Genomic DNA, 15118 nt, shown 5'->3' with positions numbered 1-15118 from the left:
ATTTGAGTTGGATGTGAAACTCTGACGTGCACCTTGTTGCTAAAAGTAGAAGTGGAATGCACAATCCGACGACGGCGCAAATATGGTCGATTTTGGCCGGGAAAAGGGCCTCAGACCCATGTTGGAGCCCGTATCTTTCTCCTGACACCTTTTCCACCCACTTTTACCCCCTAAAGAGTCCTTTTCGACTCACCCTCTTCTTGCCTCCCCTCCCACTCTCTCTCTATACTCCTCCCTTCTCCTGGATAACCTTGTACGCGCGTGCCGTTAATACCAGATGCCACATCCACAGAGCAGCCAAACAATTTGAGAGAGAAAAAGAGGAGCTTTGAGATTCTCTGTACTTCCAAATTTGGCGGCTGTCCCATGGTAGCCACGTGGCCTCATATCCCCATCGCGCCTCCCAAATCTGCCATTTCCCGCAACCACCTTGCAACCATCTCGAAACCATCGCAACCAACTGGCTCCCCTCAAACCCCTATACACGTGAACCGATCGTATTTGTCTTGGCCGGCGTTAGCCTATAGTTGGAGAAAAGAGAGATGAGGCATAGCGCGCCGACACCCATTTTGGGGCTGTTTGGGGGGCCTTTTGGGCAAAATACGAAAATTCTGAGACACAAAAGCCTCCCCTTTCAAACACCCCCATCCCATGGCCATTACGGTTGTGTATACACCACGGCTATATCATAACACAATCTCTCTCAGCTCACCACAGACTAATAGAACCCAACTCTACCAACTCTCTCCCGTTTACATACTTCCCAAAAAGAGACACCACTGTACTGTAGGTTCGAACCCCTACCCTGCTCGCTTATTCCACGCATCTCGTATGTGGGCTATTTTTAGCCCGTGTGGAGATGGAGGTCATCATATTAGCGTGTATCAACCTGGCTCTTGTCACGGGGGTGCTCGGGGGACAGATAGGAGGCACTTTGAACGTCATCTTTTCAAACGCATGCATATTCTGAGTCCACACACGTCATCTCACTTCAACGGGCCAAAAATAGTCACAGAAACGGGCCAAAAGAATGCACCGGAGCCGTTTTTTTTTACCGACGATCGTGCACGGGAGGAAGCAAGAAAAGACAGATGGTTAAAAATAACACGCGTAACACGAGTGAGGAGAGTACTCGTAGGAGTGGGGGGAGTGGGGAGAGTGAGTAGATGACGTCATTCCGGGAAAGACTTGCTGTGTATTGCACTCGCAGTTGTAAGACTATCTTGGAGGTCTGGAAAAGTCTTCGAGTTGCTGAAGTTCGTCCCAAGTAATTCTCAACTAATTCTGACATCCCAACTCATCAACCTGAAACGAGACACCACCCCATCTTGCTGCGCCTAAACCGCCTCGTATAGCTCCTCCTCCTGCAAGGGGTGCAGTGGTTTCATAGGAGACCCAGAATACTGCGAGATCCAGTAGCACGCTCTCTTTTATTATTACCCCTGACTCAGGGTAATAGGTAAGGCTGATATACCTTCGACTCGTATCGTAGTGAGGCTGGTGGACTGGTTCTAGCAGAGCTGAGACTGAGGTACAGCTGTAGCTATGGCAACAAACACGATCTGGCCGCGACGTTGGCCCGCGAGACTTTTCGGACAGTAATGCACACAGCCCGATTTGTCGACGCAGTCTTCAAACGGCGCATAATACTGGGGCTGGAACAATGGGATCTTTCCAGTAAACTTGTGCGCCACATTGTCTGTTGTAGGCAGTGTCAGTTGTATCGTAGGCAGTGTCCGCTGTAGACCGCGTCTGTGGCGAGCAATGTCTGTCGTAGGCAATGTGAATCGTAGGGACTGTGTGCTCTGATTTCTGGAGTGCTCCCTGAACTCTGGTGTGCCCCTGTGCTCTATTGTACCTCAGAAAAACATCCTGTGATGACGACTTGTAGATAAGAACCTTACGTAGAGCACACTGAACACTCGACTCCTGTACCCTTCAGTCATGATGCCACCCTGGCTTGTCAAAGGACTCATACCACAGGTTCTCGACACAACGTCTCGTGACGCAACAGCAGTGTTAACTTGAGTTCTTCGTGGCGGCAGAAGAACCCTGTGTTCTGACTTGGCACATGGGTGTGCGAATGAGTAGTTGCCCAAACATCCCTATCCGTATCAGTGTTCTGTGAAGCAGTCCATCAGTAGAACCTAACCGACAGAACTCAGTGAGATCGTCTCGAGATATACAAGGAACAGTCGAGATCGCGTTCTGAAGTCGCCAAGTCCACTTTGATGGGGTAGAAGCAGGACAATCGAGGGTTATCGTTGATACTAACACCAATTGGGTCAGTCCATCTGTGTATCTCTGTTCTGCCATTTGCCGTGTTCACAACCGCAGCTCCTCCACTTGGAGATCGCCACCTATAGCCACCACTCCACTCCAACACAAACACCAACAGCGAATTGGAGACGAAACATGATTGCATCTGCCGCTTTGTTGGTGTCTGTGCCGTTGAAAAAGTGGTGTGAAGGAGGAAAAGTGTGTTCAGGTGGTGGGTCTACTTGTAGTTTAAGGTGTCTAGACAGTTGAGGATTTACTACAGTACAAAACAGTAACGTCAAGTAACAAGTGTCTACAAAATAGACAGCGATGGATATTAGAAGATGGGAATATCACAGAGATCTTCAATAGAAACAATTGTGTATCTCTAAGCGTTTATTTCAAATAAATGTGGACGATGAGACGAGCTGTGTCCTGTTGTTTCAGGCTAACTAATTCCAACTAGGTTCTCAACTATGATTGAGAGATTAAACCAAGATAAAACCAAAACGAGATATTGTTGTAACCGATGTCATAGGATGGATAAGAGAAATCTGAGAATGTTTTATTATAAAATACATCTCATTATCAGTATTATGCCAGAAAAATACTTACTTAATATACAAAATGGAGATGTCGCGGCCGACCTCATTCAGCCATGTGCCCACTCAAACTTCGGTATCTGTCAAATATGGGTGACCGTTTTTGGAGTAACTTTACATCCTTTCCAACACACTTTCCACTAAAAGTTGCGATAAAAGAATGTACAATCTGTCCCATTTCACCCATTTTATAGTACTAATCTGTCGTTATTTCAGTCTTATTGTCACTACAACTACAACCTCTTGAAATGAGACCATTATATGAACCTGTCATTCCAACTAAACCCAACAAACTTACCAAGTTAACATACTTGGAAATATAAATATGTTATTAAAAAAATTATAAAGATGTTTTGCAAGATTAGCGGAGGCGTCGAAGATGGTTTTTCTTTTATTTACTCTCAAAAACTTATCTAATACTTTGATAATTGCAAAAATATCCCTCCAATGATTTCATATGGACCTGTCCTGTTCTTGTAGCATTGTGCTGTGGACCATATATAAACACCTTAGGCAATTCTACGGTATCGAGCACTTCAAATTTCTGCTCTATTGAGATATTTGATCATCAATAGGACCGATTCTGGTCTTCTACATGAAGAGCTCTTTAATTACTGTACATACTGTAGTAACACCCCAGTATGAAAAACCTGCCGGTCGGTCTCTATCGCTTCTTCGTGTCCCTACTTCTACTTGTAGCTGCTTTTCCGTGTGTATCGATGAAAACCTGAAGTAGAAGACCGACAAAATGTCCACCCAGCAGAGAAAGAATCATAGTCAGATTCAATCAGGTCATCCAGATCATCCAGATCATCCAGATCATCCAGATCATCCAGATGTTCGATAGAGAATCTAGACTGTTTACATCTACATTACCTACCAGGCACCCTGGTACATCTCAACCTACACATCACTCCAAGTCAATGCTTCATTTCTACTGTTCAGATGTCCACTTGACAGGCTGAGCTAGGCTGAGTCTGTTCGGGCGTGTTCGGGCGTGCTCGGGTCTGTTGTGCCTTCCTGCCAATTCGGCTCATCCTCCGACCTGGTTTTCCTCCTGTCTGGTCGTCCTCCTGCTTGGTTCGCTCTACCCATCCTCCTCGGCCCATCCACCCCTCCTCGGCTCATCCTCCTGTCTGGCTCACAGGTTGCGCCTGCTCGCTATAAATAATTACTGACCAACACCTTGGTACACCAAAATGGGCTCGCCAGTGTTGGTAATTTCCGGAATCGTCAGCTTCAGGTCAAACGCCTTGGACAGCACGATTTTGAAAATCTTTTGCACGTTGATGGAATGCGACGTGGAGCAGAAAATGAGCGACGCCTTCATGGCCTTGGCAAACTTCTTGGCCTGCTGGGTGATTTCCTCCTGGTCCTCCTTGGGTAACTGCACAAACAGATCGTACTTGGTGCCCACCAGAAACGGAATCGCCGTCTTGTTGAACCCCCGAGCCTGCCGGTACCACTCCTTGACGCTGTTGAGAGTCGATTTTCGCGTGAGATCAAACATGAACAGAATCGCCACAGAGTCGTTGGACACCAGCGGAAGCATGTTGACAAACTCCCGCTGGCCACCCAGATCCCAAATCAGAAACGTAATCTCCGTATCTCGTATCGACACCGTTTTTTCCATGAAGTTCACCCCCAAAGTCTGCACGTAGTCCTCGTCAAAATTTCCCTCGGCATACTTGACCATCAGCGACGTTTTGCCGATTTGCGCGTCTCCAATGAGCCCAATTTTCAGCGACACACTGTTCTTGTGTGGCACATTCATGTCCACAGGCACCGTTTTCTCTTGTTCCATGGTTGCAAATAAGTCTGGATATTGTTAGTGCTGTGGGGTTCGTGATGGTGGTGGAGTTGTGTTTTGATACGGTGTAGGTTGGATTAGGGTTTGAGCGGAATTCCCGTAAATCGGCAACTGTGGGCGCTGGAGTAGACATGGAAGGTGAACGTGACTTGTGGTGCAATTGTCTCTCACGTGACCATTTTCGGCGCGTAAATCCGACCGCAAACACGTCCGTTGCTCCCACGTGACCCGTTGCTATGACACTTGTTGTGGCCAACCTAAAAAATCCCATCTAGGGGTATGTCAAATATTCACCAGTGTAGCCCCAAAAGACGTTGGATGGTGGTTAAATTGGTGCCATTGGAATCGCTGTTCTTTGAGGGATACAATGGTATTATTTGTTTTGTAAATAGTTTACTTTTCATAAATGAGGCTGAAAACGCGCATTTACCGTTGTCAGTGCATTGTGACGTGGTGGTGATGAGAAGAAGACATCAATGTGGTCTAGAGGCCGTGGTTTGGCGGTTCACAAGACCTTTTGCGCTTTTTTGCCTGATTTCATGCCATTTTTGGCCATTATCCCGGTCTCAGAGTTTTGACATATGTCACCAATTTAGACTGTACAAATCTGTACATACAACCGGGCAATCTCTGTTTATATATTTTGTGCAATATCGGCGATATTTTTTTCCTTCAATATTCGAGAGAACCCCCATAATGACGCATGGGAATGGCTGGACACGTGACTATTCACGTGACCAGACCTGGGGGGGGGGTTGGTAGAGGATCTGGTTGAGCTATACAGTTTGGTACATACGAGTATCGTATTACTCAGCTACAAACTGTAGGGCCTCTACAAGTAAGGGGAGTGTGACACGTGATACGCCGGAAAGTCACGTGATACGCCGGAAAGTCACGTTTTAAAACGAAAGTCACGTGATAGACGGGAAAGTCGCGGACACAATCTGATCCACATGAGGTCGGTCTTTTACAAGGAGGTACTCCTAATTGAGGGTCACGACAGAATCGACTGTTGTCACGTGACATTAGGAACGGCGATACTATCGATACGAGTACGAGTGCTCTGAATCACGTGAATATACGATTCTCGCGACACTGATCACGTGAATATTTTTGTCGAGTGTAGGAGAATGAGTTGAAGATGTACAGTATCGATCGTCGCCTAGATTCACGCCCACTACAGTACATCTGTACTCGCACAGGTTCGATTCTTGCTTCTACACATTTAAACCACAATTAGCACGATTTTTCAAGACTGGAGATTTTCATGTCTGATCTGATCATCTCTTTAGAAGACTTATAATCTCTCTACAAGTACCGTTCTTGTACTTATATTTCTCTTCTACCGTCCACAATTGACAGCTTTGGGGTCTTGGACTGTCTTATACCAGCAACATCTTTTCCAGTATGTACAGTACATACTGCACAAGTATTGGTAGATCGTACCAGCGACATATGACACCAGAAACATATGGCATCAGAGAGAACACCACCAACTGGTCATTTCCCGTCATGCACGAGCTCGCCAGCGCTCTGCGGGGTTTGATTGTGATCTGCACCGTGCATATATTGGTTTTGTAGGAGGCGGAGTCCCGAAAAAAGTTCCAGGAGAAAAGTGTTCAGTGCTAAGTGTGAGTCTAGTATCTCCCCAACTAAATTGCGAGAAATATACATTTGCACACTTAGGAAACCGGACCACAACCAACTGGAGTCTCCTGACTAATCATCCACCTCTCGTGACTAATGCACCAATCAAAAGCCCGAGCTGTTATCTCACTTTCCCCACCAATTGCGGCCTGAATCATGCACCGTGGGCCGAGGCATGTGACACGCAGAGCAAGGCTATGTGAGGTTTGGGTCTGATCTGGAGCTCTTCTGATCAGGTACATGGTCTTCTGGGCGACACCGACGATGTCGCACGGAGGTTTGCTGCGGCACGTGCTCCCCCAAAATCGGCTAAAGACGCCGTTGTCGCTCCACAAAGAGTCCCTTGCGTGTGATCGGGCGGGGGTTGAGTGCCTGAGCGATATCGGCGTGGAGTTTATATTTTTCACCAAAGTCTAAAATTTTCACGCAAAGAGTCACGCTCAGTGAGATGCTCAACTCCGGCAGTATTCATGCACTCTGGACCTAATTCGCTGTGGCCGGTCACACGGCTATGACCGTCATCGGTTTCGGTGCGTCCGAGGAGCTTAGAGTGTGAGTGCATATGTGGGGGGGGGAGGAGCGAGGAATGTGAATAGCAGGGTGAATTTTAGTAAGTAATCGGATCCGAGGGTAGAGAAAGAACGAGGGAAGCTCAAGGAGTCCAATGGTAAAGTCCGCTTTGAATTATACCAACTATTGACCGAGATATTGCCTTCGAACCAACGGTTGTTGAAACCTAATGTGTTCTATGCCGGCCCTGTGGGCGCGAGATATGGGGAAGCGAGAGGAGCGGGAGCGGAGTTGATTGGAGTGGTGACAATGTCGCTGTCGAGAAGCGATATCGGTAGCTTTCGGAGTGTCGATATCACCGAGCCTCAGGGAACAATGGAGGTCCGGGGGACGTTGAAGTACAGTATACCTACTGACTGTCATATAGTACGGGATCCAGGGATTACGACAGTGGGTAGGTCTATAAGAAACAGAGGCTCATCAGCTATGGGGAAAGATTAACAGGTACAGTTGTATGAAACTTGAAAGTGGCAGCACAGACACTCTTATACTACGACTACTTGTAGTACTGTACTGGGAGTCTCCTCCTTGAAGCCTGTACGAAAGTCGCCTACAAGACTGTCCCCAAGTCCGGATCTGTTGGACTCTGGCATCCATCTTGGCCCAGATCGGATCTAAGACACTGGCGTGTCGCTAAACTAACCCTCCGACGGGGCTGTTCATTCACCTCCGGTCTATTAAAAGTGTAATAATGGTCTTTGTTAGTCTGTCTGGAGGCGAGAGAATTGTGGGGTAAGATGATGGAGTGGGTGTAGTGAGTTTAGTGAGAGAGTGTGGTAGCGAGTGGACGGCTAGATGTAGAGCTCGAATTGAGTGGTTATGAGTGGACCATGTTGTACTCCGGCCGAGATTACAAGTGGTTGAACGCCATCAACCTCATCAACGACGTCGCTGAAAAATGACGGAATCTTCAACTCTTGGATGTATTAACAATCCCGTGACAATCAGACACCAGCCAACTCCAGCAGACAGAGCAATTGATCTAACCATACTACTGTACCTGTAGTACGTAATACAGTAGTACCAGATGTACAGTGAGTCACCACCACCTATCTTGTACCCCATCTCCACCCAGCTCCATGACTCAATGCTTCTGTCTCACCGCTCGTCACCGCTCGTCACCGCTCGTCACCGCTGCTGCCTCGCCGTTCCCATCGGCCCCTACATCGGCATCCACATCGGCATCCACATCGGCATCACCATCGGCATATCACTCACTCACTGTCTGCATCTATCCATGACTCTTTTTTCGCTGCAAAATTCAAACCGTAAATCCACTCCAGCGACATCGGCAGACTGCTGCCAAACCTTGATCTGATTTGCGGCCTCCCGATTGGCCAATTGCCAACCTAAACTTTTCATCTGCTCCCAATCGCCTTGTTGTCGGAGCACTGTAACCTTAGCTCCAAAGTGCCCAACGTGGTCTATATAACGACGCTGAAAGTCCGCCGATTTTTTCTCTCTTTCTTCTCTCACAACCAATCCCCCCCAACACAACACCACAGTAATGTCTGCCCGACTTTTCTCCACTGCCTCTCGACAGGCTGCTCTCGAGCCCGCCGTTGCCCGAGTTGGCCACCGTGTGTCTGCCTCCCGATCCCATCTCCATGGCTGCTACCCGACCCGCCTTCAAGCTGTCCGCCCCCGCCGTGGCCCGAACCATCAAGACCATCTCCTTCAACGGAAAGGAGGACGAGATTGTCCACGAGCGAGCCGACTGGCCCCAGGAGAAGCTGCTCGACTACTTCAAGAACGACACCATTGCTCTGATCGGCTACGGCTCCCAGGGCTACGGCCAGGGTCTCAACATGCGAGACAACGGCCTCAACGTCATCATCGGAGTCCGAAAGGACGGCGCCTCGTGGAAGGCCGCTCAGGAGGACGGCTGGGTCCCCGGCAAGAACCTCTTTGACGTCAACGAGGCCATTGGCAAGGGAACTATCATCATGAACCTGCTGTCCGACGCCGCCCAGTCCGAGACCTGGCCCCAGATCAAGCCCCTCATCACCAAGGGCAAGACTCTCTACTTCTCCCACGGCTTCTCCCCCGTCTTCAAGGATCTGACTAAGGTCGAGACCCCCGCCGACGTTGACGTCATCCTCGTGGCCCCCAAGGGATCCGGCCGAACCGTCCGATCTCTGTTCAAGGAGGGACGAGGTATCAACTCCTCTTACGCCGTGTGGAACGACGTCACCGGCAAGGCCGACGAGAAGGCCGTTGCCCTCGCCATTGCCGTCGGCTCTGGCTACGTCTACCAGACCACTTTTGAGAAGGAGGTCCGATCCGATCTCTACGGAGAGCGAGGCTGCCTCATGGGCGGTATCCACGGCATGTTCCTTGCCCAGTACGAGGTTCTGCGAGAGCGAGGCCACTCTCCCTCCGAGGCCTTCAACGAGACCGTCGAGGAGGCCACCCAGTCTCTCTACCCTCTGATCGGCAAGTACGGTATGGACTACATGTACGATGCCTGCTCCACCACTGCCCGACGAGGAGCTCTCGACTGGTCCCCCAAGTTCAAGGACGCCCTCAAGCCCGTTTTCAACGAGCTCTACGACCGAGTCGAGGACGGTTCCGAGACCCAGCGATCTCTGGAGTTCAACTCCCAGAAGGACTACCGAGCCAAGTTCGAGGCCGAGCTGCAGGACATCCGAGATCTCGAGATCTGGCGAGTCGGCAAGGAGGTCCGAAAGCTGCGACCCGAGAACAACTAAGCGCCTCTATCCGCTCAGTTGCATGTCTGATATAGTGTCACAAAAGCGCACCGTATTCCATGAAGTGAATAGCGCATAATGTATTTATTGATTTTGTTCGAGATTGTGAGTTCATACAAGTATTAGCTGTAGCTGTAGATGGAATAATCATTGGATAGCCAATGGTTTTAATTTGGTCGTGTGACTCCCTCGCTCGCCAATGTAGAGCGAAACCCGAAAGGCTATGACCGTTACTGTCGAGAGAAGTGGATCGGCACGGGTTAATGTTGATAAAAAGTAGATGAATAGAATCGTCAGACTTCCGGCCTTCAAATGGTGGTACTTTTGATGCGATTGCATTATTATTCAGTAAGTTGGGTTGATGAGGACAGCGTACTTCAACGTCAAACAGAACGTCAAACAGAACGTCAAACAGAATGTCAAACAGCATACAGTTCACGAGAGAGAGGTGATTTGGAAAGGAGAGTCTGATGGCGACATTTGCCTCGACAAGAGCTTTCTAATGATACCGATAACTAACCTCCAGCATTGATTTTTCGTCTCCTGTCTCCTCCACAGTTTTCCGTGTTTAAGTATTATTGGAGTTCTATTTGTGGGAAAAATAAATATAAAAATACTTGTCATGGAAAATAAAAAACAAACAACATATCATGCTGAGGGTTACTTTTTATTGATCCAATGATAGTAGAGGATCCAATCAATAATACTTATGATCTTCAATAAACATATGACTCTAAAGAGAAAAAGAGAAGAGCCACATTCTCAGCAAATGTGTTATGAGTCCGCTTTTTTTCTCTTCTCCGTGCCCGATAAAAAAACAGTTGGGTTTTAGGAGGACGTTTGTTGGATTTACTTGAGAAACTGTACCCCTCTAGTTGAATAAAAGTCCACTGGGGGGAAAAATCCGGGGTTGCAGAAATATCAGAAGAATATAACTGTTACCGAAAGTTAGATTCAGGTTATATATTGTCATCGGCACAATAATATTCCAAATCTACTATACAATACTTGCCGCTATTCAAATTTCCGTATTTTTACACTCTCAAAATTACTTGGTTTTGTTGACACAACTTGTTGGACCAGAAAAAAAGAAAGCAAAAAATGTATATCCAGAAAAAAAAAAAAAAAAAAGGCAAAAAAAGAAGGCAAAAAAAGAAGGCAAAAAAAAAGAAGAAATTCTGCTCTCGACAGCTGTTCAGATTGTGTTAAAAAATAGATAATCAGTACACTTCCTACTGCTTGTGGATCGACATTATTATACAAAGTTGGTGTTATCAAGAGAAGCGAAACCTTGACACATTCAACTTGAGTCGACACCATGACCATGCCGCCTAGATTTCCAATACCACGTGTAGTCCCGCAGCAATTGAGTCTTTGCTCGCATCGTTAAGCCACTATATCGAGGAATAGGTAGTCAAGTACAGTAGTCAGAGAAGTCTGCAAATCGGGAAGAGCGGGTTGCCTTCAAGGATCAAAATGAACAGAGCTAAACTGGGGTAGGGAAGCTGATCATCTTCATATCCGATCGTGGAAACAAGCAAGCTCTTCCCACAGGAACTCGCTTCTCTAATTTTACTCTCGGCTCATGGTAAAAACTCGCTCCGCACATTCTCACTTGACTCATTTTCTCTTCACTCCCTCCTTTCCACCCGAACCCTCCTTCCCCTCTCCACCTCCGACTCCGTCAACACCCACTCAATGCCCTCCTCCTCCTCCTCATCATCCAAACCCACCAAAGTCACCAGCTGGGCCACACGCACAAACTTGTCGCGCAATTTGTAGCGGTTGCTAGTCACGTGGCTTATAATCTTGCTCACGTCTCTGTCCAGGGCAATGGCTCCCATTTCATTAACATTGAGCCCCCAGATCTTCTTCTCCAGCAGTTTCGCCAGACTGGTCACCATGAGACTCACCAACCGGTCGTAGCCAAACGACAACTCGTCTGACCACCCTGCCAGCAGCTTTGTCCACCCATTATTGAACAAGTAAGCACACGCCGAAGAGGTGTCATCGGAAGAAGCCAGATAAACCGTGTTCCGAAACGACACAGTCACTAGAGATCGCAAATGGGGCGAGAAAATATTGGAGTAAAGAAGCTGCACAGATTGGGCCACCAAATCCTCCAACTTGGCTGAAACTCCGGTGGAGAAAGAAGACAGCGCACTCTCAACATGCGACTTGTCCGAATAGACAGTCAGATTCACGTGATCAACAATCTTGTTCACGTAATCACAACTGCTACCTCCACTGTTAATATACAGGCAAAACAGCTTCACCCGTTTCTCTTCACTGGGAGGTAAGCCTGATAATGTGGACTGGGTGGTTGCTGCAGTCACTCCCGCCAGCTGTTTGGGAGCATACTCCCGAATGCGGGTCTGGAAATGGCTTATATAGGCCGAATCCAGCACTTTGCGCAGCATTGTTAGCTGACTGCTCACGTGACTCTCCACTCCGGTGCCCACAATGTGTCCCAGGACGGTTTTGAGAATGTACATTGTGTCCTCCACCAGAGAAGTCACGTGGGTGTCTTCATTGACGACTTCCAGTTCCACCGCCTTCTGGATGGACGCCTGGAAGAAGGCTCTTGTGAGTTCCGCGAACACGGGCAAAACACGGGAGTCAATCTTTTGCTGAAACATGCTCTTTTCCGTCACTTTGTCTCCGCCTTCAAAACCGGCAAGAAACTTTCTATACAACGCCCACCGGTTGAGAATCATGCCACATTCTGCCAACAAGTCCGACACGTGTTTCAGGTCGTCATAATCGCCCATTTCCACCATCTTCTCAACCCTCCTCTCATCAAACCACGTATCCACAATGATTCCGGCCTGCACATCGGCCTCCTTTTGAATGTTCTGAATCACCAGCAACATGTGGCCCTTGCCATAATGCTTGTCCACCACTTTTCCATGCTGAACAACGATTGTAGCCACGTTTTCAAACAGCCTGGACGTGATAAGCCCATAGAAGGCCGATGGAGGTGTGGCAGGAGCGCCCTGAAGCAACTTACGACTCTCCTCAGTGATGATAGAACAGACAAAAGAAGCATAGGTTGATAACCCAAGCTCGGTGCGATCCACAAGAGGAAACAGCTTGAAATATCGCGTCAGCTCATGCACATCACGTGACTGGATTGCCTTGTCGAACTCTCGAAGAAACAATTTGCCCAGAGACTCGCAGATTTCATCCAATTGTTGTCGCGGAGGCTGCGGATGCTCGCCGGAAGGGACCTTGTCACGTGATAGCCCACCCTCGATGACCTCTGAGGGTATCTCTGTCAAGCAGCTGTTGACCAGTGCGGCCGCCGACTCCCAGCTGCGTTGATCCATGGCCCGATGAATGGCCTCTAGATCCCGCTTCAGCTTGAGCGTCTGGGTCACGTGCACGTGGTTCTCGAGCAGCCGCTCCTTTTCTACATCACGTGACCGTACACGCTGACTGATGCTGGTCCCCAGCTGGGCCGCCTCGCCCAATTTGAACGCCAATTGAGACGATTCCAGCGTCGCCAGGTTGGCCCGGAAGTTGTCGAGCCGGGTCAGTCGGCGAATATTGAGCGTCGCTGCGTCCAGCTCGGAGTCACGTGACCGCAGATCCTCGTCGATCTGGGTCACCAGCGCTATGAGTTCGTGTTCGTTTGTCGCTGTGTACGCCGCCATGGTGGTGGTGGTTATTATGGTAACGTGTTCGAGTGTGAGTGTGTGGGTCTGTATGTGCGTGAGCTTATTTTGGTCAAGTATGAGCTTGAGTAAAAGGGTAAGTATTTGGAGGATGTTTTGTTAGCATTAATTATGACGGTTTGGGAAGGGTTTGGGTGGGGGAATCGTGCTGAAAATCGCATGGTAATTGGTATGGAAGGGCAGATGATTATGGTACAATTTTGGAACTATTATTTGACGAGTTATATAGTCGTATAACGACTTGTTGTTCTATAGAGATTGTTAAGGAACCTTTAATTAATTAGTTGGGTGGATTTGAAGTAAAATAGTACAGTTATTGGAGAGACAAATTAGAGAAATCACATATGACCAGTTGAGAGAACCAGAGAAGAAATATGAATTATTTTGTATGACAAAAGTTGGTCAATTGGCCTGCCGAATCAATTTTCCTGTCGAGATATTTGTGATCCGATGAATATTGAGAGGATTTGGGTGAATGCCCCCAGGTCAGACGATTCCTGTGTCTGAGAGACAAGACACTAACATATTTTGTACTTGCAAGATGAGTTTTCCTTCATTTTCCTCGCTGGTTAAATTTCCGTTGATTTTTTTTTGATCCGGTCAAAATTGATCGAGTTACTGTGGCTATATGGTATGGTACATATCCCATAAACACCACCATACACCTATTATCCACCACATGCATTAAAATAAATATACTTCCTTTTAGTAGTTCTCTGGGACAGTCCTATTCAGAGTCCAGTAGAGATCTTTCGGGGTTTGTTCTGAGAGAGCAGTTCTAATCACGAACTGCAAACAACCGTGTACTGGATGTCAGAAGTGTCGCCAGAGACAGATGAGAACATTATGTTTGGGTTGTCATTCGTTGGGCAGTCATTCGTTGGGCAGTAATTCGTTCGGGCTGTACTTCATACCATGCCGGAATGATTCCAGAGCCTTATCGCGCTGTACTGCCTACAGGTTCCTTCCTCTCTCTTTCAACTGCGGACAGGCTCCTTCCTTTCCTTCCTTTCCTTCTTTTCCTTGATCTTCTTCTTTCTCTCTCTCTCAAAGTACCCCAATCTGTATTCTTCCCATTGCTCGATGTTCTCGGTGCTAAACACCCTTGTATTCAGCACCAAATGAACGGTGGACGAAAAGTAGCCTCCCGTTTTCACCAACTTGACATTGAACCCGCGGAGACCTCGATTTGAGTTGTATATGAACTTCCTTGGGTAAACCAGTTTCTTGGTGTACATTCCAGAGAGATGAAACAGTCCCAGAGTTGACAGAACCGCAATCAGACAGAAGCGATGGAAAAAGAAGACGTAGGAATAAATGGAAGGGTAGATCTGAGAGTAGACCAAATACGCCGTCAAACTCAGCAAAACAAAGTAAAATGTCGAGTACTTACGCTGCGATTGCCGCTGGTTGAGATACTGCTGTCTCAGAGACTCCTCCAGGATTAGCAGATTCGAATAAATCTCCGAAGGAGACGATAACGGGGGAGGAGAAGGAGGTAACGGAATGTTCTCTGCATCTGCGGTTTTGGGCGGTTTCAACACGGGTTTTTCGCGTCGGCGTGGCTCCGTGACGCCCGCAAGCTTGAGGTTGGGCAGCAGTTCCACTTCTGTGTCTCCATCCGATTCTGGAAGGAAGTCGGGGCTGCTTTCCATGGTAATGAGAGTGACGTCGGGACTTGGGCGCAGAGAGTTTGGCGGGGAAGAATTTGGCGGCGGCAAGAGTCTATTTCCCTCTTCAGGTCACGTGATTAACAGGATTAGCGCTGACGTTATGAACCCGCTGGCGTTGTTTGCTGCTCCACTAACGTGTATCGCAGGGTGGTGGTGAGCTAGGAACGAA

At 48.0% G+C, this 15118-nt stretch overlaps 7 protein-coding genes across 7 annotated transcripts; 3 read left to right on the top strand and 4 right to left on the bottom strand.

Annotated features, from left to right (window-relative positions):
* Positions 1–651: 651 nt before the first annotated feature.
* YALI1_D04030g (uncharacterized protein) lies at positions 652–1170 on the top strand (the record flags this gene model as incomplete). Its single annotated transcript, XM_068282592.1, has 1 exon — positions 652–1170. One exon carries the CDS (start codon positions 652–654, stop codon positions 1168–1170), a length of 519 nt encoding a protein of 172 aa, XP_068138693.1.
* A 108-nt stretch (positions 1171–1278) lies between these two features.
* YALI1_D04017g (uncharacterized protein) lies at positions 1279–1976 on the bottom strand (the record flags this gene model as incomplete). Its single annotated transcript, XM_068282591.1, has 3 exons — positions 1279–1562; positions 1610–1824; positions 1870–1976. 3 exons carry the CDS (start codon positions 1974–1976, stop codon positions 1279–1281), a joined length of 606 nt encoding a protein of 201 aa, XP_068138692.1.
* A 1826-nt stretch (positions 1977–3802) lies between these two features.
* Positions 3803–4665, bottom strand: YALI1_D03990g (uncharacterized protein; the record flags this gene model as incomplete). The annotated part of the gene is made up of 2 exons (XM_502355.3): positions 3803–3984; positions 4041–4665. The coding sequence occupies 2 exons, from the start codon at positions 4663–4665 to the stop codon at positions 3803–3805; spliced, it is 807 nt and encodes a 268-aa protein (XP_502355.3).
* A 285-nt stretch (positions 4666–4950) lies between these two features.
* YALI1_D03987g (uncharacterized protein) lies at positions 4951–5433 on the top strand (the record flags this gene model as incomplete). Its single annotated transcript, XM_068282590.1, has 1 exon — positions 4951–5433. One exon carries the CDS (start codon positions 4951–4953, stop codon positions 5431–5433), a length of 483 nt encoding a protein of 160 aa, XP_068138691.1.
* A 3062-nt stretch (positions 5434–8495) lies between these two features.
* On the top strand, positions 8496–9599 carry YALI1_D03952g (uncharacterized protein; the record flags this gene model as incomplete). The annotated part of the gene is made up of 1 exon (XM_502354.3): positions 8496–9599. The coding sequence occupies one exon, from the start codon at positions 8496–8498 to the stop codon at positions 9597–9599; it is 1104 nt and encodes a 367-aa protein (XP_502354.2).
* Positions 9600–11026: 1427 nt separating this feature from the next.
* Positions 11027–13255, bottom strand: YALI1_D03904g (uncharacterized protein; the record flags this gene model as incomplete). Its single annotated transcript, XM_502353.2, has 2 exons — positions 11027–11141; positions 11295–13255. 2 exons carry the CDS (start codon positions 13253–13255, stop codon positions 11027–11029), a joined length of 2076 nt encoding a protein of 691 aa, XP_502353.2.
* A 998-nt stretch (positions 13256–14253) lies between these two features.
* Positions 14254–14931, bottom strand: YALI1_D03888g (uncharacterized protein; the record flags this gene model as incomplete). Its single annotated transcript, XM_502352.1, has 1 exon — positions 14254–14931. One exon carries the CDS (start codon positions 14929–14931, stop codon positions 14254–14256), a length of 678 nt encoding a protein of 225 aa, XP_502352.1.
* Between the last annotated feature and the right edge of the window lie 187 nt (positions 14932–15118).

This window comes from Yarrowia lipolytica, chromosome 1D (genome assembly GCF_001761485.1).
Source record: "Yarrowia lipolytica chromosome 1D, complete sequence".
Classification (NCBI taxonomy): Eukaryota; Fungi; Ascomycota; class Dipodascomycetes; order Dipodascales; genus Yarrowia; species Yarrowia lipolytica.
The sequence above is the reverse complement of the archived record's forward strand: the minus strand, read 5'-3'. Positions and strand labels throughout refer to the sequence as shown.